The 27,491-nt window shown below is 42.3% G+C and overlaps 1 protein-coding gene across 2 annotated transcripts; it reads left to right on the top strand.

The window, feature by feature from the left end:
• Positions 1 to 239: 239 nt before the first annotated feature.
• On the top strand, positions 240 to 26,235 carry gna12a (guanine nucleotide binding protein (G protein) alpha 12a). Of its 2 annotated transcripts, XM_030790186.1 has the most exons (4): positions 240 to 557; positions 11,195 to 11,410; positions 24,711 to 24,761; positions 25,666 to 26,235. In XM_030790186.1, exons 1-4 carry the CDS (start codon positions 240 to 242, stop codon positions 26,233 to 26,235), a joined length of 1,155 nt encoding a protein of 384 aa, XP_030646046.1. The 2 variants fall into 2 exon arrangements, with proteins under 2 accessions (XP_030646046.1, XP_030646048.1); XM_030790188.1 differs by lacking the exon at positions 24,711 to 24,761.
• Positions 26,236 to 27,491: the final 1,256 nt, after the last annotated feature.

The following is a 27,491-nucleotide window of genomic DNA, read 5'->3' as shown; positions in this document are numbered from 1 at the left end:
AAAAACTTTTTTTTTCGTGATTTTCAGTCGATGACAAATTATAATTTGTTATTATATGTGAAGAAGTCATGTGCTGATTAACACAATATAACGGAAACGAGGGTACTGTAAACATTGTTTCTTATTTGCGAATCTGGATGTCAAGCGATCTCAAGTCATTGTAATCCGTATATCAAACTTTAAAACTTTTAAATGCAAAGGAAGTTTTAAAATAAAGCGTTTCCTCTTGATTGGAAACCATGGCTGGCGTGGTGCGCACCCTAAGCCGGTGTTTGCTCCCTGCCGAAGCCAGTCATGAGAGGGGTAACAGTAAAGAGAGAACCCGGGACCGAGACGTGAACCTGGAGCGGGAAGCAAAGCGACGGAGCCGTGAAATTGATGCAATGCTTGCTCGGGAGAGGAGGTCAATTCGCCGTTTAGTGAAGATTCTTTTGCTTGGAGCCGGAGAAAGTGGCAAGTCGACTTTTCTGAAGCAGATGAGGATAATTCATGGCAAAGAATTTGACCAGAAAGCGTTGCTGGACTTCAGAGACACAATTTTCGAGAATATTATCAAGGTAAGACACATATGTTTAAAAAGCGTAACATTTTCAACATTTCGTTAGAGAAGGGCAAGAGTATTCTCTATGTGTGTGTGTGTGCGCGCGCGCGCCCTCGCAGTGGCGGTGGTGAAGAGTGGGGAGGATGTCTGTTTAGACAAAATAATGGAACACCAACAAGACCTGAATATTTGTTAACTTGTTGACTGAACCATTTGAGTCTTTCTTGGAAAAGTGCTCTACAAGTTTGTACTGTTTCTGGAGGCATACTGAGCTCTTCTTCAAGTGCAAAAGCACTGAATCCTTTGAGAAATTAGGGAGTTCGATATCTGCTTCTAATATTCCAGAACCTCCCGAAGATGTTGAGTGCTGTTTAGCTATGGTGACTGTGGAGACCATGGAAGGTGACTGCCTTCATCCAGGTGTTCCCAAAGTCACTCTTTTAATCTATGATGCAGTGTGTGTGGAGAGATTATCATTTTTGCATATTTAAACATATTGAGGAAACAATGTTTGCATTTTAGGGTGTGTCTGGCCCCCTAAAATGGCTTTAGTATTCTTAAGCCGTATTCCTACCTTCCAGAGTAATATTAATCAGACCCTGTGGCGGGCAAGAGATGGATGCCCTATGTATGAAAGAGCAACCCCTTTGTCAAGCAGCTCTAACCTGGCAGAGTGGGTTGAAGGCTTCTTTTTGGTATTCGCAAACCAAACACTTGTCCAGATATAGGAAAAAGAGCAAAAGACAACTTATCAGAACACAATAGCTTCCTCCAATTTTCCAAAGTCCAGGTTTTGTGTTCATTGCATTGTGTGAAGCTTTGCTGTGCGTTGCTCAGTTTTTGAATGGCAGCTCTATCTTGAATATTAACTATGAGAAGCTCGTGATGTTTTAGTTTTTGTTGATAGTGGGTCATGGATTTATAGATTCAGTGACGTGACAGTTTTTGGGGCTTGTCTCATGTGTTTAGTAGTAACTTTATTGTTAAGTGCATGTCTACATCCGTTGGTGATCTTTGATTTATGACCGCTGATCCCTCTCTTGAAACAGTTTTCCTTGTTTGGTGCCTTGTTTCCTTGTTTTGCGGTTATTATTTTTCATTCTATTCCTCTGAGCACTTTCTGAGAGTGATCCATGCAATTGAAACAATGACTTCCTCTGTCACAGTGACTTCTTCTATCACATATGTCATTAGGCTTCAGAGAATCGTGTCTCAGTGTTGATTTTAAGATGTCTTTTTTTATCAGATGCATAAAGGTACTTTTTTTTAAAAAAAAATATGAAACTCACATAGAGCTCTTTTTAATTGTAAATTAGGCTACACAGTAAACATGCCAGTGTTGAATTAACCCCAGGAGTGGGCCCCTACAGACTTTCTCAATCTGCATTTAACTCTCAGAGAAAATGAGTGAAGACGAATGGAGAGTCAGGCTTACAGTTCACCCCAGAGATGTGTATGCACAGCCTCTGTGTGTGTGTGTGTGTGTGTGTGTGTGTGTGGGGGTTCTCTGAAATGAAGGACATAAACCAAATGAATAACATCCTGCTGAGATTAAAATGTCATGAAGTGTGTTGCAGGTCACACCAAGAAACTGCTTACAAGGATTATACTGATATGAAAGAAACAACAGGCCATCATGGTGGTGATACTCTTACCAGTGCTGCAGATTAGGAGAAAAAAAATTATTCAGTTATTCTGACACTTGCAAACACAGTTATTAATTGTGATTATAGAGATTGTTCTACTTAGATTGTGCTCTCTCAGTTCACATAAATCAAAGTTGACCTGGGAATTGTGTTCCACAATTTTTATTGCATTATCACAATAAACAAACTGTACCAGTTCCTGCACTGAAATTATTATTATTATTATTAGTAGTAGTAGTAGTAGTAGTATTAGTATTATTAGTGGTAGTGGTAGTAATAGTAGTAGTAGAAGTAGAAGTGATATTGTTGTTGTTGTTCTTTAACACAAACATAAAAGCGTAGATATGTAGCTATACTTATAAAGAGAAGCCGGAACACGTGAAGGTCAGACAGCTCAAAGCCTCCACCTCAGTAAACCTCGGTGAATGATCCGCGAGCCTAGGTCACCCACTCCACCGATGTACGTGACTCTGTGTAGCGCGCACATGCTGGGGAGTGCTGTTTGTCTCTGCGGTTGTATTCGTGAAAGGAACAAATTAATCGTGGGCCCTTTGCAATTAGTTAATTGCGGAGGACAGCTGTGATCAGTATGCACTTAATTGTGTGGCCTGACTTGTTTCATACTGTGTAGCCTAACAGCAACCTTATAATATGCTCATTCATTAATCTTCTTTTTCCTTGACACCCATTTAAACCACTGTATGCTCTTATTAAACACATGTGGTTCAGAGAGAAATTGTCTCCTTTAGAAATGTGTTGTGTACATTTAGATCAGCTTTAGGCATGTTCTGGACATTTCTGGAAAGATTTTAAATGCTCCAAACAGTGACTGCATTTTCATCTGACCCTCTCGCAGCGCAAGTTTAATTGAGAGTCAGAGCAGAGTGTGGCAAAGTAATGCCAGGTTTAGAAGTTGGCTGTGACTCAAATACAATGTCTACAGTTGTGTAATAAGATAAATAAACAAAACAAATATACAATCAGCAAAGACTTATCTAAGAAAAAGTCTTAAAGAGAAAAGTAAGCTATTGCCGGGTTGAAACATCACAAACTAAGAATCCATACAAGCATAATTCATTATATTCTCACAGGAAATGACTGAAAATCTCTGAAAAATGTCTTTGTTCATACAAATGTCTAGTTTTCAGAGATTACTCTCTGGCACTCCTCAGGGTACGCTATTAAGAATCTAGCTTTGTATCAGTATAGGTGCTAACATAAGAACTTCCATGCTGCTGTTCTGTTACAGAGCTGTGGTTCTATGATAAAAAAAAAAACTGCTACTACCAACTGTTCAGTTAATTTACCAAGTGTAAGCTTTGGGAGGTGCCACCTTTTAGCCTAGTGTTCATTCACGCAACTCTTCTGATGGTGATTTGAAGCATTCCACTGTCTGTTACAGCTGAATTCCATGTTTCAAAGAAAGAAGGAGAGGGAAAAAAACAGGCGAAATGACAGAAAAGTACTGAAAAACAAGGAAAACAAACAAACAGAATTTTGGGATTGTAATTTGCTGAGAGAGAGAGAGAGAGAGAGAGAGAGAGAGACAGTGTGCGTTTAACAGCTAACATCTGTAACTGGAAAACAATAAATAAACAGGAGTATCTGAGGCCACGGTTTGACTTCTTCTTTACCTCAGTAATTCTCGTTGTTTTTTTTTAGGGCAATAACATGACAGGAGAGGAAAAACAAACAAACAAACAAAAAACAATACAAAAGTGCTGAACCTAAGCACCATCTTCAGAGGAACAGGTCTTGAAGAGAAAGCCCACCTTCCTCTAGCCTGCAGGAGACCTCTGTTCTGACCTGAAGACACACATATAATCACACCGTTTTCCTAATGGGCCTGACCGTCCTACACAAACTGCATGCAGACTGCAACTTATAATCTATTCAGTCAACCTAGTCCTTATGGAAGACATAAGCTACTGACTACAGTGTGTTTCCTTTCACTATCCAAATCCAAATTACCCATAAAATGACACAATTTAAGTAAGAACAAGCTACTCCGCACTCAGATGTCTACTGTGGAATGAAACGGTGTAGGAGAATACGGGGGGGGGGGGGGGGGGGGTATTGGTGGGGGTGGTTTAGGTAGATTTAGCCAACCATGTAATAGAAGTAGAATTTTCTGTCATTTATCGAGCTCATTCGCTACGCTGAACCGCCCTGCGGTTAGTCACGGCGACAGTCGTTTCGGTCGACTGTCTCAGCAGAGGCGATTGACAACATAAGCCATAAGATTTTTGCGGGGTCATTTCCTCGTGAGCAGATCTGTTTTAAATGCCTTTGTGTTTAACAACAGTGACTGACTCAGACGCTGTAATTAACGGGAAGGGAGGAAAAAAGAGTGTGTATGTATCCGCGAGTGGGAGGTGGGAGACAGAGAGAGAGAGAGAGAGAGAGAGAGAGAGATGAAAAGAAGAAGCCCCTAACTCCTATTGTGTGGAAAAGATAGCCATTACACACCAATAGTCACATTGCTTGACTCCTCTCAGGCTTAAGTTTTTAAGTCCCTAGCATGTCGGGGAAATAGCAGGTTTCAGAATGGTGGTAAATCTGTACTCTTGTAATTAGCAGGTGGATGAGCAGGTTTAGCACTGTGAATTACAGCTTGGTTTTCTCTCTCTCACTTTTTACTTCTTAAACTATGAAATATAAATACCAGCAGAGGATGGAACTCCTCAACTTCCCTCTTACTTATCATCCCAATCAGTTCATGCGCTTTGTATTTTTTTTTTCTACCCGGGACAAAGAAGAGCCTATTTCTCCTCCTTTTTTTACTCTGCTGACTTTAAACTCTGTCCTCCCTTCTTCCGCTCTTAATCTTTTTTTTTTTTTAATGCACCCATGGAGACGTCAGCCCCGTGCTGATGTCTGGTGTGCTTAAAGCCTTTTATAGTGTGTAGTGTGCCTTTTGTACACAGAAAGAAGGACGTTTTTCGTTTCATGTTGCTGTGGCAGAGATGAGTTGAGGCAGGGCGCAGCATTGATGTGAAATCCGTTTCAAGCGTCCTCCGTCACATACACAGCAAATTCACCGCAGCTAATTACTAAAAGTGTATATGTGAGTTCACGTATAGTTATATACGGTCTTATACACAGGGTTCATTTAAAACTGATCAATTTGCTGCGTAGGCTTGTATGATGAGATGATGCCTAAGAAAAACAAAGAGCATTTTGTATTTTAACCAAATGAAAAAATGAAAACAAATGAATGTAATCTATCTTTATTGCTAGTTTTTAACTTTACATATTGCACTTATTACCCCTTTTCAACTGATGCGGTGCCGGTGCCTAATCTAGAACCGGGGCCACGCATTTCCACTAAAAAAATCCTGGTGCCATTGCCAAAAAGCTGACACTGGCACAGCTCCCCAAAACTGCTAGCCCAAAAGTTGGAACCACTGACGTCAGTGACTATGCGAATGAGAACCATGCGAGAATCAATCAGTTTATCGTGTGATGTGTTTGGTACGTGGCGTTCTCTAGAGAGGTGGGAGTAGCAAAAAAAAGTCTGACCAAGATGGCTGAGGCTAAAAGCTACATGTAGCATGAGAACATGTATATCATTAAAAAATGTATAGGCCACCATTTGTGTCTACATCAACACGGGTTGTTGTTTACATGTTACATGAACATAGTCGGGGCCAGAGCGATAGAAAAAAATGTAGACCGCTATAGACCATGGACTACAGACCACTGTAGACCTTCATTTAAGCACTTGAACTTTTGAGCTAGGTGACAGGCTTACTGTTTTCAGGAATTTTGCCCCCTGAACGAAAAGTGGTAGGGCAAAATCCGCGAGGAGTTTCGCTGTGTGAAAGCCTAACGTAAAAAGTAAATTTATAAAGAGCAAGCAAAGCAGATGCGTTCTGTCCGCCATGAAATGTTCTGTTCTCAAACCTGTCGAAATGTGTGCCGGTTCTCAAAAGGCACCAAGGAAGAACTGACACCGGCACCGGCACCGGCACCCGCACTATCCTGGTGGAAAAGAGCTGTATGTAGCTCTGTTGCAGCTGAAGCAGCATACAATATTTTGGGAGAAAAATGATACATTGGGAATTATGTCCAGAGATGTTTTAAATGTCGTTGTTGATAGACGACTTGCTGGTCATTTGACAAACCACGTTGTTGGATCTCTCAGTGGGAAACAGAACATTTTGGTCAAAAGCAGCGCTGCCAAATCAAAGGTCTGGCGAGGCGCACGAACGAGACTTTAGATGGAATGGAGAGAGAAAAAGTGACTTTCACAGAAAGCTTTCTCTCTGCACCCTCTCAGGTACATAAAGTTCATTTCTTCTTTCCAGAGGGTAACCCCCCCCCCCCCCAAAAAAAAATCCCACCATTCCCATAGCTCCCAGAGATGTTTGGGAGAAGGAGTTCCTTATCTAACGTCTCTCTGAGAGAGACAGAGGCTTAGGAGGAAGGCCCCTCATGATAGCGAGAGTCCCGAGCCGGTGTTGGACAGACACGTATGTGAGGTGGGGCTGAAAGGTGAGCTTTGTTTGACCGTGACAGATTGTGATCAGATATCCGGCCAAATGCGTGAATGAGCCAGGAAGCAGAAAGCTAGGACTGTGTGGCCTTTGTGAAGAGGATCCTGGGAGATGGTCCTGCTGGTTGTTCCTGTCAGCCTGTATCTAAGCAGATCTAAGGTCGTCTTAGTTTATTCTCAACACTGGCTCTTTAGCTCTTGCTTTACGGCATGTTAGTAAAACCTGAAGCAAAATGTGAGACTGCTATGCTTCGCATAACTTTGTCTCACAAAGTTAGAGGCAGAAGAAGAGACCTGTGTGTGTTTTGTGTGTATATGTAAGCATGTGTGCGTGTGTGTGTGAGAGAGAGAGAAAGAGCGAGTGTGTGTGTCTGAGAATTAAGATGTAAATATGGTTCAGACTTTGTGAGAGTTGTGCCTGCTGAGTTTTACAACCAGAGGTATGATCTGTGAATTTGTGATAGACACCAGTGGGAATGCATGTGTATTTAGAGCGTGTTGGCACTAATCACACGGCCCTATGGCTGTCTGCCAATCAAGAGTAAACAGCAAATAGCTGTGAATAAAGCGAGTTTGCACAAAGTCATGGTTATTTCTGACCGACGTGATTTTAACAGTGTTGCAGCCAACACCTCATTCTGCAAATGGCAAATAGCTGTCTGACATCGCTGCTTGGGGAAATTTCGTGCTAAGGACGGAAGACTTGAGGTTTTCCAGCTTCTATAAAGTTAATCGAGTCAAACACTTTCACATTACCCTGGATAAGCAGCCTAAACAGGATTTATGGTTTGTGTCAGTCCAGGCACGCTCGGAGGTGGTAAGAGTTTTATGTTGTTGTGACTGTGTGAAAGGAGTGATTTTATGACCTTGTTTGTCAGCGCAGTAGTCAAGGTCAGCCTGGAATGACTCCACGCTGGTTATCTCAGTGGACTATCAGTGCTCTGCAAACTGGTGGGCCAGAGGAAACACTTTTCCTGAACGCCGAGACACACACACAGGGCTCTGAATAAAACTACTCCATTGTCCCATTATCCCATTTGTGTTCATCTTTCTTTGTCTTTTGCGTTCAGTTCCCTGATGGTGTCAACTGGTGGCCATTTTCTGTGGAAAGAGTTAGGCTGTTTTGAAGAGTTGTACCTTTCTTTTTATTTGAGTCTGAGGAACACAACAGAATGCCAAATGACATCCAAACCCATCAAAACAGGCGTGATTCTTGTGGTCAACCGCTCACACGCCTCATGTGCAATTCTGGCATGACTCAAGAGTTCTTTGGAGGCTGATCAAATCATTGGTTATTTTGTTAACAAATTTATCTCCAGTTCAGCCACATCACAGTGGCAAAGTTCCAGGTGTTTGGTGTAACAAAACGAAACTATTTCCTATAAACTATCTTGAGGTTTGGAGGTATTATCACTTTATTTGCCTTCAGATTGTTGAGATAATCCTAAATGAGCAATAAAAACATCTGCTCCTTTATAAAGATGTAAGCCCTTCCTTTTCCCAGATTCTGTTCCCAGGTCAGCAGCTATGTCCCTAAATCCTTTTGGGAAGGGGGTTGGTAGAGGGTGGGGGTTGTCGCTGAGGAAGTTGATGTTGTGGAGGTGTGAGGAGAGTAATCAAGGAATGACCTCAAATTGACTGTGCCTCTCTGCACTTTGATTAGATCTGAACTCTACTTGTTGCCCTATGCATTTCCTTGAACTATCTCTCTCTCTCTGGAGGGAACTATCTCTATCTCTCTCTCTCTCTCTCTCTCTCTCTCTCTTTATTTATTTATTTATACTGAACTAACTGTGATCTATTTCCATATCAGAAAATGCCTTCTTATCTCCATGCTCCCAGTTGGAAAAGGATATTGATTGACAGAGTTATATTTTCAGTTTATTGCGAGCCTGAGAAAATATTTGTGGCATTCATGAACTCCCAGCATTGTTCGTGGGACAGTGAAATGTTTGTGAAATGAATGTATTTGAGTAGTGAGGGGCAGATTACCAACATGCTAAACATTTCTCAGCTTCAATCTACACACTGAATCATCGTCCTATTCTGGTCTCAAGATGTTTTTGGGGAGGAAAAAAAAAAAAAAAGAGGGAAGTCCAGGAAGCAGCTGAATGGTAATGCTGGGAACAGGCATTTTATCCCCATCGTGCTGTAGTGATAAATCTAAGAGTTACTCTGCAACTGGGACCTGAGTGAGCTTCTAGTCAGGGGCGTTGTTTATGGGCGAGGGGTGGTTGCTGATTTAGCTGCGGTTGCTCTCCGTTCATGGAGAGGCCTATGAGCGGTTGCCTGGGCCCCTTTATTCATTTGCTTACACTGCAGAATCAGAGTGCTGCACTTCCATTGCCCTAATTACTGAGCCTTACACCCAGTCATGGTCTAACCCTTATCAGATGAGTGCCAGCAGCTTTTGGGGGGGGGGGGTCTCCCTTTTTACAGTGTTTTTTTACCCTCATAGATCTTCACATGAAATTCTGCCAGTGATGTGCTCGCCTCATCATGTATTTCTACTTATTTTCCTTTTTGTTTATTGTCTCATATGTTCCCATTTTTTTCCCCCTGTGAAGCACAAAAGACTCTTTGATATGTGATTCATTGTTTGCCAGTTTTCTTTAGTTCTTTAAAAAATGCTTTTTTGTTTGTTTGTTTGTTTGAAAAGGCTCCTCAAAACATCATTCCATTATTCCGTGTAGATAATGCCATTCAAAATAAGTGGTGAGGCTGTTATTTTCCCTTCAGGTTCTCAGAAACATTGGATGACTTGCTTATGATGTGGTGAGGTTTTACTGGTTTTAGAGCTATTTTTGGGGCTCTGCCATGACTTTGGGAGACTCTGGAAGCCCTGTAGCTGACCCTTTTTTTGTGCTGCGATAACAAAGCCCTCCCTGCTTTCTCCTTTCTCTCACCCTAGCTGTGTCGGCAGAGGCAGCCCAGGAGTACAGGAGATCCATCCTTTCCCAGATAGCAAAGAACAGAAGTGGGTGAAAGGTCAGGCATAGACGAGTGGTTTTGGGACAGGGAGCAGCCTCCTGGAGACCAAACAAAGCTTGAAAGAGAGAGAGAGAGAGAGAGAGAGAGAGAGAGAGAGAGAGAGAGAGAGCTGGCGGGAGGGGGGGGCGCTCTGGCCTGCAGAAAGGTTCCTTAAATGATGGTTGACATCCTCCTAGCCAATCCTCGTGATTAAAAGCATTTAACAGTGTCAGCAGGGAGTCCAGAGGCTAGAACAGTTGTTTACTTTAGTGGCGAACTGTCGAATGACCACGGATATCTAGTGAGTTTGGAAAGACAGCAAGACCTATGGGACTGTACCACAGTTATTTCCTGTAGTAGTCTCCTGTTTTATGTGTTTTACTGCTGCATCCGCTTTGTGTTATTAGACAGATCCCTCCAACAGCATGTGGACGGAGCAAAATATGGCCAGACACCGTGCCTCCCCCCTTTTAACTCATTATGACTTATGGGTTGGCGTGGGACCAGAAAACAAAACAAAACAAAACAAAACACCACAAATATTTCTAGATAAATCATCTTGAATGCTAGGGGGCTCTTGAACCTGAAGTGACACAGTGCTCTAATTGCTCTGCCACTCCGCTGCACATGTGAGAGATTCTGTTTTTCAGCCAAAAGAAGGAAAAAGGGAAGAAAAGGATGAGTCTTATGGTACTTTTCACCATCACTATATTTGGTTATTGCTTCACATTAGACAAAGTAACCTGTTTACTGTGAACAGTCAGCCGTTACTGTCGACACTACTGTCTTATTACTGAAGAGAGGCCAGTGATGTGTAAGTGTAGTGGTATTTACCGAAAGTCCGCGATGAACTCAACACGTGGGTTGTAAACAAGAAGCCTTTTCCAGTATTTGTGGGTTTACTGTTCTTCAGCGAGCTCTCAGGAGACACATCTCTTGGACTGGCAGTAAAACTTTGGGGCCTTCTATTTTCAGTACGGATCAAGTCTGCCTTCTTTCCTGGAGTTGTAATTATTTATGAAAGGCAGGTAAAGATTGGCCAAATGCTGCCAAAGGCAGATGACATATCGACGAAAGAGGATATGAACAGTTGTTTATTTCAATTAGTTGAATACAAAAGGTGTACCATTACAGTCGGCAATACACGCTATATTTTCATATAAATTTTTGCCTGTAGCACACAGTGCCAAAGCAAAACCAAGTTGTAGGTCTGGTGGTGATCGGATTTGAAAATAATTTTTTTGTGTTTCTCTTCACACCAAAACCCTCCATCATCTGCCTAAAAGTTCTGGAAATAAAACCCAAACTCCAAAGTTCATTTGCTTGCGCTGGTGCGAGTCCACCTTCAGCTAACAACCGTGGTGGTGGGCTGACCATGAAACAAGGAGATTAGAGCTCATTTGGAAACAACTGTCTGGTTTTCACTGCTCCGAAGCTAAGTGTTTGAGAGAAGGGTGTGCCTTGCCTGTACAAGCATGAATAATCCATGCTCTCTTTTCTCTCTCTCTCTCTCTCTCTCTCTCTCTCCTTTGTTCTCAGGGCATGCGGGTGCTGGTAGATGCCCGGGACAAGCTAGGTGTTGCATGGCAGAATTCAGAGAACGAGAAACATGGCATGTTTGTCATGGCCTTTGAGAACAAGGCCGGTGTGCCCGTCGAACCCTGCACCTTTCAGCTGTATGTACCAGCTCTGCAGGCACTTTGGCAAGACTCGGGCATCCGAGAAGCCTATGCTCGCAGGAGTGAGTTCCAGCTGGTGAGTCTCATGTCATTAAATAAACTGATGTTTTTTGTTTCACTTTCATCAAAACCTTCAGGGGTATAATAAAGCATATTCAGTTTGAGTCAATCGGATTACGCCCTGCGTCAGAAAGGTCTCGCCGCGTCATGTATTGTTTCGTCTGGTGAAGGACAGCTGTCAAATATTAATACGTACCCGAAGGCAGTTTGAAAATGTCAGAAAATGCCTGCAAGAAAAAAAAACAAACACTTAAAACGAATTAATTTATGGAATGTAAAAGCAACTCTATGAGGTATTTGTGTATTTGTTAATGGAGAGAATCCAAGGCTCTAGACACTGACAAGCCCTAAACACAATAAATATGCAATACCAGAAATGCAAGGAGGGAACACATGATAAATATGCGATGATTGAAAAAGATGGAAATTGTTGGACAAGTTATTAAAACCATGCATGCAGTGCCCTTGATCAGAGCTGCAGAGTGTATAAAGCCATGCCAAACCCCCACTTATTAATTTATCTATCAGAACTCAATGCTTACCTCGCTTCAAAGCATTGATGAGTTAACAGACTATACAAGGGTGTTCTTGGTCTTTAATTACTCTGCCTGCACCTGGGTGAGATGTGGTTCATGTTCGTATTTGTTGAGAACCCTTTCACTCCCACACCTTTAGAACTGGGTCAGTAGAACCAAATAAATTGCACCGAGGAAGCTCCTTGTGTGTGCTGGAACTCACGGTTCCCTGACTCATCCGACTCACTGTCTGAGGCGTTTCTGAACACGTTTGGCCAGTATCTTTCCTGCTGTTTCCTAGCAACTTCAAGTGTCTGTATTTAATCATAGTTTAGTTTGAGATAAATGACTGTGTGCTCAATACAGTTTTGCAAAACTGTGGTGCAAGCAAAAGGTCAGGCACAGGAGAGTGTGTATTTCTCGTATGTTTACCGGATAATGAGATACTGTGGGCTAACAGTGGTCCAAAGATAACCTGTGTCTGAACTCTGTTTCAGTGATATGCAAATGAAAGGCTCTAAGCGGAGCTTTTACAGTGACCAGGATTATTCCAGGTTCCCGATAATGTTGTTAATACTGAGACACTGATGCTGACATTTCTGGGAGCTGCTGTGGACAGTTCCTACGTTCCTGCTACACGCATGTTCTCTGCGTTCATGCTGAAGCTTCACACAAGCGGTCATCTATTCGGGATGCTGTACACAAATCGAATGTGACTCAGCTTCTGCTGTTTGAGGCGTCTTCATCCGATAAGGAAAATAGCTTTTTGATCTGTTTTCAACTGATTTGTGCAGCCTGACATTAGCTGATGAGACTCCTCTTTGAATTTACTTTTGACAAAAGAGCTAGGCGGATTGATACGCGGAAATAAAATTTGATCTGACGGTTTTGTGTGGGAGTGTGGAAATTTGATTTACTGTTCCATTAAGGCCACATTAGCTTTTGTCTAACTTCAAATCATAAAGCTGAAAAAGGAGCGAGCCATAGCCCTCTGTGAACTACCGCTGAAGTGTTAATAAAGTTGTATCAAGAGATCCCTCCCTTCACAGTAATGCATTCATACCACATTCCAAACAAAGGAATGAATTATGCATTTTTAAAATTAGAATTGTCCTTTGCCCTTTGGTTTAGAGCCCTTTCCGCACACATGTATGCTTTCATTACAAATACCACATGTTTGACGCAAGAAGAGACTGGCGTCACTCAACACTTGTGTTTTCTACTGTTCTTTTTAACATAAGGTCGTTGACCCTTTGAATGCCAGGCCGAAGCAGAGGGGAGTCTTGGGTTTCTCTGGCTCTTTTGTCCTCCCTCAACACTGAAGCTTTGCTTGTCATTGAACTCTTCCAACAGAAACTGTGTGGGAGGACCGTACATTTGGAAGACCGTCAAACTACGCAACTTGGATCCTTTGGCTCTGACCGAAGCCAAGGCCATTAGCTCTGTTCTTTGCATTTTGTCTCTTCCGTTGTCCCTGCCCCCAAACAAGGGTTCGCCTGTATACATACTATGTCCCTTGTCCAACAGTGACTTGCTCAGCTGTTAGCAAATACCACGTACTGTCGGCCTTTTCCTATCATAGTTTCCTGGCTCACTTATTGGAAGTTTAGATGTTGCTCAAACATACTCTAGGAGGTGATCAAAACATTACCAACAATAGCAATGTAACGTCATTACTTTAAAAGTCACAGATATACTTGTCACATCTTACATGTTTAAAAAAAAAAAAAAGAAGAGTTTCCTTGGAAACTCAGCAAGCGCTGTACTAAACAAGCTTTCTCGGATATGAGAAGGCATGAGAAAAAACAGCCCTCCTCCTCGTCTCTTTTCAAGAGACTTGGCCCTGACTTCAGCGTCTCCTCCATTCTTCTGTCCTTGTGTGGATTGCGTTGGGCTTGAAGGAGGTTTGTGGCACAGACAGAGCTCAGCTGTACTCTATCAGAGTATCCCCACTGGAAAAAGGCAGTGGCACAGGCCATGAGAAAAGAGGAATGACCTTTCCGCTTGGCCGAAACCCTTAAGCAACCGCTCATCAACGAAATCTACTACCACACAAATTCTTCACCACTGCCCCGTAGAAGTTTATCCAAACTCTTGCTTGGTACAGAATGTGTCACGATGACTGGATGGATGAGTATGTGGGGTTCATAAGTTTATTTTAAGATGGTGTTCCAACCAGGACCTGACTCATTATTAGTATAGCGGAGACTGATGTGTTTTATTTCATTGGACTGAACTGCCCAGCTACTTTTGGAAAATCGAGCCAAAAATCATTAGGCTCAGCCTTAGCGGGGAAAGGGATTGAAGACGTGTTGTGATTGGACATCAGTGCTGCTTCGCTTGAAGGCTTTTTAGAGTTATTGGACAGGAAATGTGCAATGCTGGGGTTTTTTTTGTCTGAGGGTTAACACAGCTTTCTGTCAGTGACTGCTTTGAGTCACAGCCACAGGAGAGGCTATCAAACAACGCTCTTTATAATGTTTACACTGTTTTGAAGTCAAGCTGCAAAAGGTGCCGCTGTGAGTTTCATACTCAGAAATTTGGCTTTTATTATTCTACAGAGGAGGGTGGTTTTCCTGAGACATTCAACAATAAGTAGAAGTGCAGATTCGTCAGTGGCATATTCATGACTCCAGCAAGCAGGGGATATACTTAATTGAAGTAGCTGTCAGACGACGGCTCCTCCGATTCCAATCTGGCCTGGTAATTTTACTCTGGGAACTAGGGAAACATCTCATTTATTCTTGTATTTGTAATGTTCTCGGTTATGGTTTTACTCTGTTTCCAAGTTGCAGTAAGTTTTCGCAAGAGGATTACAGTCTTTAATTAATTGATTAAGAATCTTTTCTTTTTTTTTTGCAATCCTACTTAATGTGTTTTTTGATTCCAATTGTGTGTGTTTTTGTGTGTGTGTGTGTGTGTGTGTGTGTGTGTGTATTGGCATTCCCAGCTCTTTTTAGATCTGAAGATGTGACCTGCAGTACTTGTAAATACACCTAATCTCACAAAAATGCAGAAATAATTAGTGTTTTGAATCAGAGACAAGATTTGGTCTAAGGTCTTTGGGGTTGGTGTCTACCTACAGTCATTATATCTGCTTAGTTTGACCTAACTTCAGAAGAATTGTCCATGCCTTTTGGCAAAGCACTTCACTATAATTTTTCTTGGCAGTTACATGTATGTACTACTGTGCTGAAGCCTGTTTGCATAAAGCAAAGTAACAACAACAACAACAAAAACACCAACTGTAACTTGTAAATTGATTTTGCTTTTGTTCTTGCTAAACTTGATCTCATTCCACTGTTAGTCTGAACCCTGGGTTCTTATTTGAAAAGTAAATTCCTCAACTGTAGTCAGGCACATCCCCTCAGGAGTATCTCAGTGAAATCATATGATACTTGGTTGAATTTTTGGAGAACACTGGGGATTTTCAATTGAAGTCACCAAAGCAAAGTTGTGTATGATAAATGTGAATAGGCTATATCCCACTTGCAGTATCCGTTTGGCTTTCAACTTGAATTGACAGATGGGATACATGGCAAGGAAATATTGAAACTCTTTTGTGTGTCTTCATTTTGTAACGTATACTTGAGGAAAAAAGTTTTCGGAGAACAAGATATGTTTGCTAAGCGTTAGTCTCTTTTCTGTCGAATGCAGTTTCTCAACCAAGAGACAAGAAGTTGTGCTTCAACAGTGGAAAGCCATTTCAGCCAAGACATGAATACACACTGGATCTTTGCCAATGAAAGCATCCGAAGGGAGAGAGAAAGAGAGACAGAGACAGAGTGAGAGAGAAGCAATAATGACAACACACTTGTCAGAGTTGTGTAGGGTTAGAAGGGTCTTCAGTCAGGGACTCTCCACAGTGACAATCTGGCGACGTCCTTTCTCTTCATTTTATTGGCTTATATTACAGCGACGCCAGACTCAGTGTCTGTCCAAACAGAGCGTTCTTTAAGCCTGGCAAACAATCTGACAGTGGGCCCGCGAATACAGGTAAACAGTTTCACGAGCCAAAACGGAGACATTCTTGATGTGTTACTCTGCCTCCCTCGTTCTGGAAGGAGTTGGATTCCACAAAGTGTTATTTCAACATGCAATCCAAGATAGATACCACCACAGTCCAAAACTTGGGCCTGATCCCACATTCCAAGAGTCGATCGATGCTGTAGGGAAGGACCTGATATCCTTTCCTAGAAACTGACAGGGAACTTTTTATCTCTCACATTGCCAAATGAATGGTTGCTTCGACTGTCCACTGTGTTCAGCAAGAGGGGGAAATTGTTAGCTGCCCAAGCAGACTTCGCTGTCGAGTGTAAGCGGCTCAGCTGCCAATGACGGTCAGATGATAGTATTGTCTCAAGGATATTGAATAGTTTCTTAAGCATCTGGGAAGTCCCCCCTTGCTCCGCTCCCTCCTGCCTCTCCTATCTCAGTTTTTAGCCCGTAGATTTCGGGTCCATTCGAAATGTTTGATGATCTTAGATGGACAATCCAAGGTAAATAAAGGGAATCCATACAGAGGAAGGGTGTATTTGTGTATGGAGCTGGCTGGGAGCAGTGGCCTACAGCAGAACATGAGCCGTCCTCGGAGAAGCATGCTGATAAGCCGCGGAGTTCACATTCCTGAGGAGCCGTGGTACGGATCTCCGGGGAGCTAAGTCCACCTCCTGATCATTCCAGTGGGCCCAGACACGGGTAGAAAGGAGGCAAACTTGGAGCATACTGTTGAGAAGTGATCATTTTTTTTTTTTTTTATGTATTCCCTTACAGGTTATTTTTCTGTTTTGACCAAATCTTTATTGCTCTGTTCATGGTGTCTTGTCAGAGTCGCTGAAGGCAGTGTACAGATTGTCCCTATTTTAGACCCTGTCTTTGTGCCTTGACAGTTTCTCAGATGTGTGATTGGTTTGTGTCTGTGTTCTCCTCCTGGCTGTACCTATTTGGATTCTCCAGAAGAGGATGTGGCTGCAGTTATTGCAGAGCTGGTCTCCCCGCTGAACCCATGTGTGCTGAGTCAATAGCTTCTTGGTTTTAACACACTCTGTAATTACAGCAGATCTATCTAGGAGAGTGTATGTAATAAGCGGGAGTAGAAGACTGCCGAGCTGGGTCCCATTAGCCTCTGCCTGTCTCTCTCAACCAAGTCTAGTGTAAATAATGTCCCATTGTCACTACACTGCCTTTCTGTCAGTGCAGGGCCAGGCAGAGGGCAGTCTGCTCCACCCCGGAAAGCAGCCAGACCGACTGAGGCAGCCAAGCCCGCCCCACCGGAGTGGGACACTTTTAGGCTGTAGTTTTGAAGCGATGTGCGAGAAACCAGAATGAAGGAGGAGTCAAGACATAATTTGATTTCTTGTTCGTCAAGGGTCAGTTGCTGAAGTTAATTTGGCAAAAATCTGATTTATCTACATGGCTAAATTAGCCAAAATGATCTTGACTGGCCTTTGAAGGAGAGAAGATTGATGTTCAACGGAACATTTCACACAAGGCTCTGGGAGCATATGAAATTGATTTCGGTTGATAGTCTCTGTGTACCAGGAGACACTTCTGCTAACATCTGAAAACACATTATAATTTCTGTTTAAAGCTGTGTTTTATCAAATAAATAATACTCTACCTCAATTATCCTTTTCTTGTTTAAATGTATTGTCAGTGCAGTTTCCTTAAACCAAAGCCTTTGAAGTGGTTTTAATTCTTCCACTGGGGGGTAGACGGAAGTCGAGTGAAAAATAGACTTGTATGTTTGTTCTGCTGGACTTGGCTTTTATTTTTGGACAGCGGTTATGTAACTCAAAATCTCTTTTCTAAATAAATAGTTACCATAAATGAAGGACATAGTTTTTTTTTTTATTGTTATAATGGCCTTGTTGGTGTACGGGGGGATGCTGTGAGGTGTGCCTCATTTTGCTGTTATCTAATCCTGTCCAAAAACTGATTGGCTCCAGTTCTGACTACGAAGTTCTACATCAATTTTTCCATCACAGTGCATAATACCAGTTTACTGTAAGTCCATTCCACCTTGTTTCCATTGCCCGGGGAGAATGCCTCAAGTACAGTCTGTGCTCTCTGGGATGGATGAAAATTTAGCGCTATCTTATCATAAGCCTGATCGAGCTCCACTGTAGTTTAGTGGAATTCACTGACCGGTCTGAAATTTTGCCATTATGGGGAATACTTATTACTCTGTTCCCATGTTTGTATGGACCAGATGTTACTTGCATTTTCTCTGTAAAATTCCACTCTCTGTCAAGTCAGTGGACATTTAGTTAGTTATAGCTGTATGCCTAATTTGTTTAAGATTATATTCTGAAAACTCTGAAATACTGTGTCCTCACAGTGTCCTTGTACCAAAAACGGCGGCCGTTAAAATGGAAATTCACCCTTGTTTACATAGACCCGTTCTGACAATCGTTTCCCTGTAATGAAGTTGATATTGCAACTTTTTCTGCTGTTATTTCAGTAGACCAATATTTACCTATGTTTTTGATTGTTTTGGTTTGTGGTTCTTGCAGGCTGACAGGGTGAAAACAGAGAAGATGAATAAACATTGTCCTGTAGACCGATAGGGAAAGATGCAGCTTATTCACACCTTGTGCTGAAACAAATGAGAATAGTCCCAAAAAGACACTGTACAGGCATTACCATTTAGGGTATGCTAAATCAGTGACGCTTTCAGTGTTTGTTTAGGTTCAGGTTCACTTAGAGGAAATGAGCAATTTTGGTGGAAAATCATAAGAACAAAAAAAAAAAAAAAATCCAAGTCTTTGATAAAAAAAAAAAAAAAACAAGCCAACAACAACGTCTGAAGCACTAGTTCCAAGGTTAGAGTTATAATGAGCTGGGGCTTTCTTCCTTTTACAGAGGTCTTCAAACCCTTAAGACTATGAGTCAGCAAAAAACATCTGAATGAGGTGGATGCTAAAGTTAATAACGAAAGGCTTTGTGATTCCTAAGAGCGCCAGTCATTTCGGCTCAGATTTTCCTATACCACATGCAGGTGTGAACTTCATTTGCTTTCCCAGAACTAATAACACAAGCAGATAATGGAACTAAACAGTTACCTTTACCAAAAAATTATGGGTTCTTAAGAGAAAATAAGAAATAATTACGCTAGCTTAAGACTCTTGTACATGAGAGCCTTTGGTTGCCAGAGAACCTTGCAGATGCTGCGTCAATCGCTGTGGCTACACATGATTTCCGGGTGTAATGGAATTGACAAAGCTGAATGACTTGTGACTTTCAAAGGTGTCAACGGAGCATTCAGTCGTATTTCTCCCCTTGCCCTGTCGTCTGTCATTTCCCATCAGCCCCGCTGTGTGTCACAAGCAATAAATCTACATTCTGCTTGGATCCAGGGAACAACGAGAGTGCTGCCAGACTTCTCTCCCAGCTATCTGTCTGCGGCCCCATATCTAAGCCATTACAGACCAGCTCTGTCTGCTCCAGAGCCGGAACCTGATTAGGCGGTGTATGGTCTCCAAGGGCTCTCACAGCCTTGGCTGTCACTGACGAGAGATAACATGTTTAGCCAGCTTATCTGTTCTCTTTTTTTGACTTACAGTAACCTGTTATGCTCGAAACATGTTTAATAGACGTTGGGTTTGGTAAACAGACAATGGCTACAGCTGTAGCTTTGCCTTCACGTGAACAGGGACACGGAAACTGCTTCTATGCCAAGTGTCACAGAGCACAGAGCTAGTGCACTGCTATTTCTGATTTTACTTTTTCAGCCTCTGTTCTCTCTCTCTCTCTCTCTCTCTCTCTCTCATTGTGTGCAGTTGTATATATGTTACTTAGTACTGTGTGCCAAATGAAAGTTTTATGGTGTAGCAGCTGAATGACAGACTGGCCGGGAGACTGTCTGGCTAGTCTCTCCTGTCTTACCTTCACCACGACGCCAGCTGCCATTTAATGCCCATTTTCAAGTTCATGAAAAAAGTGCAGCGTTAAAAGTGAAGGGATTAGCAGCTGATATCATGTTATATGTCCTTGTAGAAAACAGATGGAAAGTATTTTTTTTTCTCTCTCTCTGTGAAAAACCAGACTCAGTGGAGAAACTTACTGAGAGACCAAAAACTGACATTACAAGCATCTATGTCTTTGGATGTTTTGCTCTTGTGATCAATATCATACACTCTCTACTCAGTGTTTTTCTTTATTTCTTTTTCCACCTCCTCTGCTGTGTTTTTTCCTCACCCGTCACAGTTGTTTCCAGGTCCATGAAGGGTCAGTTGTTCTGTGGGACGTCCATTAGGCTGGCTTAGATAAGATAGAGACCTGAAAAGGGCTTTTGGCCTGAGGAAGGCCCCTGTCAGAGCTGTGAGAGGAACATCAAGACAGGAGGCGAAGACAAGCCTGCTGGCAAATACACACACACACACACACACACACACACACACATACACAGACAGAGAGAGATAGAGAGATAGACAGAAAAAGAGAGAGAGAGAGAGAGAGAGACAGAGACATACACCCCAAGGGACAGAGTAATCCAGAACCCGTGTTTGGTGAGAATTCACTGAGCCCATGGGTCATACCGGGAAAGACACAGAGCTGTCACTGGGTGACAGGAACATTTGTTATTGTTATCATCAATGCTGACCAGTGCAGATGGCCCCTCAGGGCAAGTCTATCACGTTCTTAAAGGTGACTGGACGTTAAAGGGACCAGAGGCATAATGTCACCATGGCGCCCGAGGTTAGCCGAGTGAGAAGAGACAAGGAGAAGCCCGTAGACTGAAAATACACCGGGCTTCTTCTGCCCCCGCTACATTATTTTTCACTTGTAGATGTTCCTTTTGTTCTTTGCTTTATTTTGTTTTGTTTTTTTTTTTGTCTTCATCCTTGAGATGCTAGAGACCTTGATTCTATTCCAAACACATTACCCGCCTATCACTCAGGCGGCTCACAAGGTTTGGCTGTTGTTAGGTCCCCGTGGTGGGTCAGACGCAGCGTGGCTGGATGGGACAGAGAAGATCTCTAACAGACAAACAGAAGGGAGCATGTTTACCAGCTCTGCAAATAGTTACTGCTGATGTTACACCTGTCACAGGTGCAGAAGCCTGCAAGGCTGCTATTTCAGAGGGCTCTTTCACACAACTGGACCAGCTCCAGGCCTGCAGTGGTCAGAGACGCGTCCGTGTCCGAGAGCAAAAACGGAACAGGTGGAAAACCACCGTTAAAAGAAAGAACGTTCTTATGTGACTCAGATCAATTTGCGGTCTCACAGAGAACGCTGGCAGTTTCCTCTGCCTGAGTTTGATTACATCTGAATCAAAGAAAAGCTGCTCCAAATTCAAATTTAAAAGTAGCTTTCAGGAGAATCATTTTCATACCTTATAAGCTTCAGTATTTGCATCAGGACCTTTCAGGGTTATTTTCCTACTGAACACTCTGTACCCATAGTACTTGCTATACCCATAGTATGCATTTGAGTTGCACCATGATATCATGCAGTTCAGGAGGAATGTTTATATGTAATACGTACATGACGTTTTATTAATCTGACTCTAACACTTGGTATAAACCCCTCTTGGTGAAAAAATTCTTTTGTTTCACCAGCCTCCACCCAGATAGGAAAACACAATAAGAATAAAAAAAAAAAATCTCTTTGTTAAGATGAAAAGGGGAGGGCGGGGAGGTTACAGTTACAATGTGAACAACACTATTTGGGTTTGACTTGAGTACTCAGAAGTCTGGCAGAAGGTGCTGAGTCTCTTTGCGGGGGATTAATTTGAATTCTCTTGGTATGTCCAAGGCAAACACTTAATCACTCTCCGAGGAACTGAAATCAAGCTCTGTTTGTTTCTGCGCGTGGATTATTTACATAGTGTGTCTTTGATGGGGGAGGGCGAATACTTAATCTCTTTTGCCTTCTCTCCTCCGATGTGGCCTACATATGAGAAAGAGTTTTGACGCCGTGGCGTATTTTTTCTCATTTTTTTTGGATCATAAACTTGACATTTCCTTTAACACAGTAAAACTTATTTGATGTTAAATCCAACCAGACGCTGTAAAATCCTCTAAAGACACTGTTTGAACCCATAAAATTGCACTTGACATTTCAAGAACGGTTTAATAAACAATATTTTTCTCAGATTTAAGTTATGCAAACTTGATTGAACTGAACCCGTATTTCACAGACAATGTTTAGCCATAGGCAGTTTAAAGCAGTTAAGAGCAGCTCCTGAGTTTTCTCCTGGTTTGTAATTCTATATGACACACATGCCTGGACTGCACACACTGGGAAAACTCTGTCGAACCACCAGGAAACCACTGTCCTACTGGTCCTCTCAAAATACTCTACATTACAGGCTTTACATTAGAGCCAGCACCATCCTTCCCTGGGACTGAGACTCAGCAACTCACATCAGCGGCTGTTATTTTTGGTCTCCACTTATTTTCACGTTATTTGTGGAGCGTTCAATGTATTTTTGCCACGAGGCATGTTCCCATCACCTCGGTGGCAATAACAAACAGTCTGTGTGATTATGTGCTATATTTGAAATATCAGGCTTCTTTAGGGAGCTCTTTAATTGTCTCTCGGTTCTGTAGATATTCGCTCCACTGTTTATTTGGAGGGGAAAGCAAGCTGCAGTGATACTGATCGCTGGTTCGGAAAAGAGGAGGGCCACGGCCTGCTGTGTCCGAGTGGACTGATCTGATTGGCCAGGCTTAATCAGGCTTGGCCTGTTATCCAGCGAAGCGCTAATACCCGTGGGCCGCGTTGTGTACGTTATGCTAAAGTCACTGGCTGAGAGTTGGAAGTGCCAGTACACGGTTCTTTCCCACACTCGCAGCAGTCTGTCTGGGCAAGCCAGAGACTGTGCTCCCTTGCTTGGCCAGACTGGACTGCTTGACATGCAGTCTCTTTCACCCAGAAAAGGGTAAATAGAGAAGAGGAGGGGGCAGAGCACAAATTTGAGCTTTTGGGTAGGTCTCTTGTTGAGAGTGCTATTGACTCTAACCATAATTTCATGATCTGTCGCTTCTAAAGAGTTCAGAAGCAGATGTAGGTGTCAAGCGGTTTCTCTCTCTCTCTCTCTATTGTGCTGTAAGGACTTGACCTTAAACTAAGCTCTGCTCCATGTGATGGTTTTTTTTTGGGGTTTTTTTTCAGCGAAAGCACCTTACAATACTCTCAGCTTTTTATTATTGCAAGAGAGGAAGGAATGTTTTTACTCTGTGTACATGTTTAAAGGAAGAATTGATAAAAGCCATAAGAGCTGCTATCAGATATCTGCTCTATTTCCTGCCTGTGTCGCACTAGACTGTAATGATGTGTGTGTGTGTGTGTGTGTGTGTGTGTGTGTGTGTGTGAGTGTGAAGGGGTTGGGGCAATAGTCCTCAGCCCATGACAGAGGGGCGGCGTTGTCCCACTAATCCTCTGTTTTCACACACAGCTGTTTCCTGTTGGGAGCATGGGCCAGGCCAGGGGCCCATGTTAGACACAGACACACACACACACACACACACACACACACACACACACACACACTAAAGCACAATCAGTACAGCCAAACTGCCCCTCCCAGACAGTACTCACTGATATACCAAGGCCAATCTGTTTCCCATTCAAACAGCCATGTCAGGAAAAATACTTTCTATTTGTGTAATTTAACAACATATATTGTTTAATTTGGGATATTCCATAATGATACATGAGCTGTAATTGCTTTTTGCTGGGAAGCTTTTTCCTGTTGTCAAATGTGTGGCAACAACAACAAAAAAAAATTCTTATCAGCAGATTAGAGCTGATGAGGACAACGAGTGTAACTGATTCTCAGAATAGTCCAGTGTTGACAGGGGGTGTCCTGTCTCCTAATGGTTAGTCTATTTTTTATTTACAGATTAGACTCAGAAATCACCTTTGACCTGCTTTTCCCCGAGAATTTGTGATTACACATTGACAACTATTATGACATTGTCAGTTTATTTAGAGAGGACAAGGGACTGTACTGAAAATGATGTCGTTTCCATAATGACTTAAATTTAAATTTGTAAAACCTTTGTGGTCTCTCCCTTTTTTTTTAGATAATACTAGCAGATATCAGGGTTGTGTGTTCTGACAGTCTCAGAATGTGTCGTGCATTTAGTACAATTACGGTCCAAACAGGGCGATGATCTTAACAGTCCTCATTTAATTCTCCCAACGCAACTGCTTCAGTCCTATAACTTCATCATATGATCTGTATGCTTTAGTAAGTCAATATTAAATGACAGTTTTTATGTGTGTGTGTGTGTGTGTGTGTGTGTGTGTGTGTTTTTGAGGAGGGCGGGGGGGATATGAGGGGTGAGATGATCTTCTAATTCTGAGTTATTACAACGTCAGCGGGATTACAGAAGTGTTCTGCACGGTTCTCAGACAAAGATAGGAACATCCTGCCAGTTTCAGACTTTCCATTCCCAAATTAGAACAGCCTTTTAGGTCTAGAGTCTCACCAGACCCCCCCTCACCCCCCAATTTATTTTACTAAGAAAATTTTAAAAGGGGAAACTGTAGATAAGGCACATTGTGTGTATATGACTATTTATTTTGCTTGAGGCTTTGCGGGTAAAGGTTTTCTTGTCAACTTCTGTTGTCTTCTCTCAGAAAATACTTAGACTCATGACTATGTAAAAGAAAACAGATGCCAGACTGAGTCAGTAACCTCCCCACGGTGAAGTGACGCAAAGCTGTGAAATCCTGCATTTAGTTCAATAAAACAAAATGGCCCCAAAAATGCTTTGTCACAATAAAAATCTGTTAAATGCCGTGAGTATGTGTTTAATTATTTTATGGTTGTTGTTTTTTTTACAGAGTGAATCAGTGAAGTATTTCCTGGATAACTTGGACCGAATTGGGCAACTGGTGAGTCATGACAATTTGGCAGTGTTTAATAGTCCTGTTTAATAGCCCTCTTGCTTAATATTATCAATACATATGGAGCGCTTGGAGCACTACTCTGCTTTTACTGTAAATGCATGTAAACTGTTTTTGATTAAATCTGATTAAGATTCATTTAAGTTTTTTTTTCCCCCATGAGATATTTGTGAAATGCAACATGTTACACTGTATTACAAGAATCTGCTTAGATCACACTTTTCTGTCCTCTCACGCCTGGTCTTTTAGATTATACTGTCATAGTGTTTAGATGAGTGTGGGTAGCATAGTGAAGAGAAACAGTAAACTGCTTTGGCCTTTGACAGTGGAATTGGATTTGTCAGTGTGAGGCTGATGTTGCCAATGGTTTCTGAGAGCTCAAATGAGAAAACACAAGGCCTTCATCTCAAAGGAGCATTAAAAAGCAAGAAGGGTTGGGTGGGTTTTGTAAACTGTATCATGGAAACCATGACAGTTGCCAAAAAAAAAAAAGTCACATGTGAATTGGGGGTGGGAGGGGAAGGTTTTTGATGGAAATTACATGGAAGACAGTCTTTTTCTCTCCTTTCAGTTGTGGTGGCAAGCTCTCGTAAAGCATAATGTATTTATGGCAGCCGCTGGGCACCTCCACCCCACCCCACCCCATCACCAACCCCCACCACACACACACACACACACACACACACACAACCAAACACTGCAAATAAACGCTCACATGTCCTCAACCATCTTGCCTAGAGAGGAGCAGATAGGGCTGGCACATTCATCATAAATATTTCAACAGCAGTGAAGAATTAGGCATTTTTCAAATCATGGAAAACACAGAAAGATTCCTGACGCTATTAAGCGATTGAAATCCCCCCCCCCCTTTTTTTTCTGTGTGGTTTTCCAGAGCTATGTTCCAAGCAGGCAGGACATCCTCTTGGCAAGGAAAGCCACTAAAGGCATTGTGGAGCACGACTTTGTCATCAAAAAAATCCCTTTCAAGATGGTGGATGTCGGTGGGCAGCGCTCTCAGAGGCAGAAATGGTTCCAGTGCTTCGATGGCATCACGTCCATCCTGTTCATGGTCTCCTCCAGCGAGTACGATCAGCTTCTGATGGAGGACCGCCGCACCAACCGCCTGGTGGAGTCCATGAACATCTTCGAGACTATTGTCAACAACAAGCTCTTCTCCAACGTCTCCATCATCCTCTTCCTCAACAAAATGGACCTGCTGGTGGAGAAAGTGGGAAAAGTCAGCATCCGTAAGTACTTCTCTGACTTCCGGGGCGATCCGCATCGGCTGGAGGACGTACAGGCTTACCTGGTTCAGTGTTTCAACCGTAAACGTCGTAACCGCAGTAAGCCTCTTTTCCACCACTTCACCACCGCCATCGATACGGAGAACATCCGCTTTGTCTTCCACGCCGTTAAGGACACCATCCTCCAGGAGAACCTGAAAGACATTATGTTACAGTGAAGAGTTTCTGTGTCTGTCTCCTTTGTCTGCCTGGCACATCAGTCTTTCTTCTGATGAACTGATCCTCCACGGAGGTCCACGTTGGCCAGCTTAACTCTTGAGATGAATTTTCTGCGAAATGTGACAAAATGGACAAAAGAAATGACATGACAGCAGTGTAGCAAGTGTATTGCTATAACTTCTCTCTCTCTCTCTCTCTCTCTCTCTCTCTATCTCTTTTTTAAATGTAGCGCATTTTTGTTGAAAAACAGAACATTGAAAACACTGTTGTGATGTTTTTTTGGGGTTCAAGCCACTGAAATTAAGGATTGAACAGCCAAGTGGATCTAACGTTGTCTCTTGGTCAAGATGAAATTTGAACTGATAGAGACAAAGTTAATGTACTGGGGACTGCAATATATGAATGTGAAAAATCTGAAAGCTTAACATTGTTTGCTCTTTGTGTATACCTGTTGTGGGTACATGTTTATATATTGTGTGTGTGTGTGCGTGTGTGTGTGTGTGTATGAGAGAGAGCGAGAGAGTGCCTGCTTGAGTATGTGTGTCTGTGTGTGTGTGTGTGTGTGTGTGTGTGTGTGTGTAAGAGAGAGAGCAGGAAGGAAGCTGTAAGTCCACACTGCATTGACTTTTCCTTTCCTTTCACAGCCTACCTATTGTATCAAGGACAATGTTACATAGTTAGTCATTACAGTGTGACATGAATCAGTCATTTCCTTTATTAACCCTAATCACATCTCATCTAAATTTCTTCCTGTGAAATGTATAATCCTTTATTAATTTATGACAGTCTGGGTCATGCTGGGACCAAGGACAGCAGGAGAACATGAATTCCAGAGAAGAGTCCAGTCATAATCTTGCTAAATTTGATAACTTTCTTGACTATGTTTCCATCAATGTCCAGTGCCACCAGTCAGCAACTAAGAACTTTTTTGACATCTTGCTGCACTGAACGATCTAACTTGGTTATTTCAAATCTGATACACATTTTTTATGCCAGTTGTAAGTAAGGACAAGTTATTTTTTATATCTATGTCAATGGAGTCATTTTCTGAGTTCAAATGTCGTTTCATAAAACAGAAAATCGCCAGCAAAAATGTCTATGTAAATAAGCAAACAGGGTTTTTTGTATGTATCCTCTAATGGCTTCTCTAGTTTGTACTTGTTACTAATCTTTTTTTTTTTTTTTTTTAGTTTGATTTCTTTGTTTTAACAGCCATGTGTTTTGTGGTCTCACATCAAGCTATAGATCAGGGTTA

The sequence above is a fragment of the Chanos chanos genome, chromosome 13 (assembly GCF_902362185.1).
Source record: "Chanos chanos chromosome 13, fChaCha1.1, whole genome shotgun sequence".
In the NCBI taxonomy this organism is placed as follows: domain Eukaryota; kingdom Metazoa; phylum Chordata; class Actinopteri; order Gonorynchiformes; family Chanidae; genus Chanos; species Chanos chanos.
This window is presented reverse-complemented; position numbering and strand designations above follow the sequence as displayed.

Excerpts from the sequence above, each read along its gene's own strand:
- gna12a (XM_030790186.1), top strand. The coding sequence starts at position 240 with ATGGCTGGCGTGGTGCGCACCCTAAGCCGGTGTTTGCTCCCTGCCGAA. Across the intron at positions 11,411-24,710 it reads GCAGGAGTGAGTTCCAGCTG|AGTGAATCAGTGAAGTATTT; the intron begins GTGAGTCTCATG and ends TTTTTTTTACAG. Across the intron at positions 24,762-25,665 it reads TGGACCGAATTGGGCAACTG|AGCTATGTTCCAAGCAGGCA; the intron begins GTGAGTCATGAC and ends GTGGTTTTCCAG.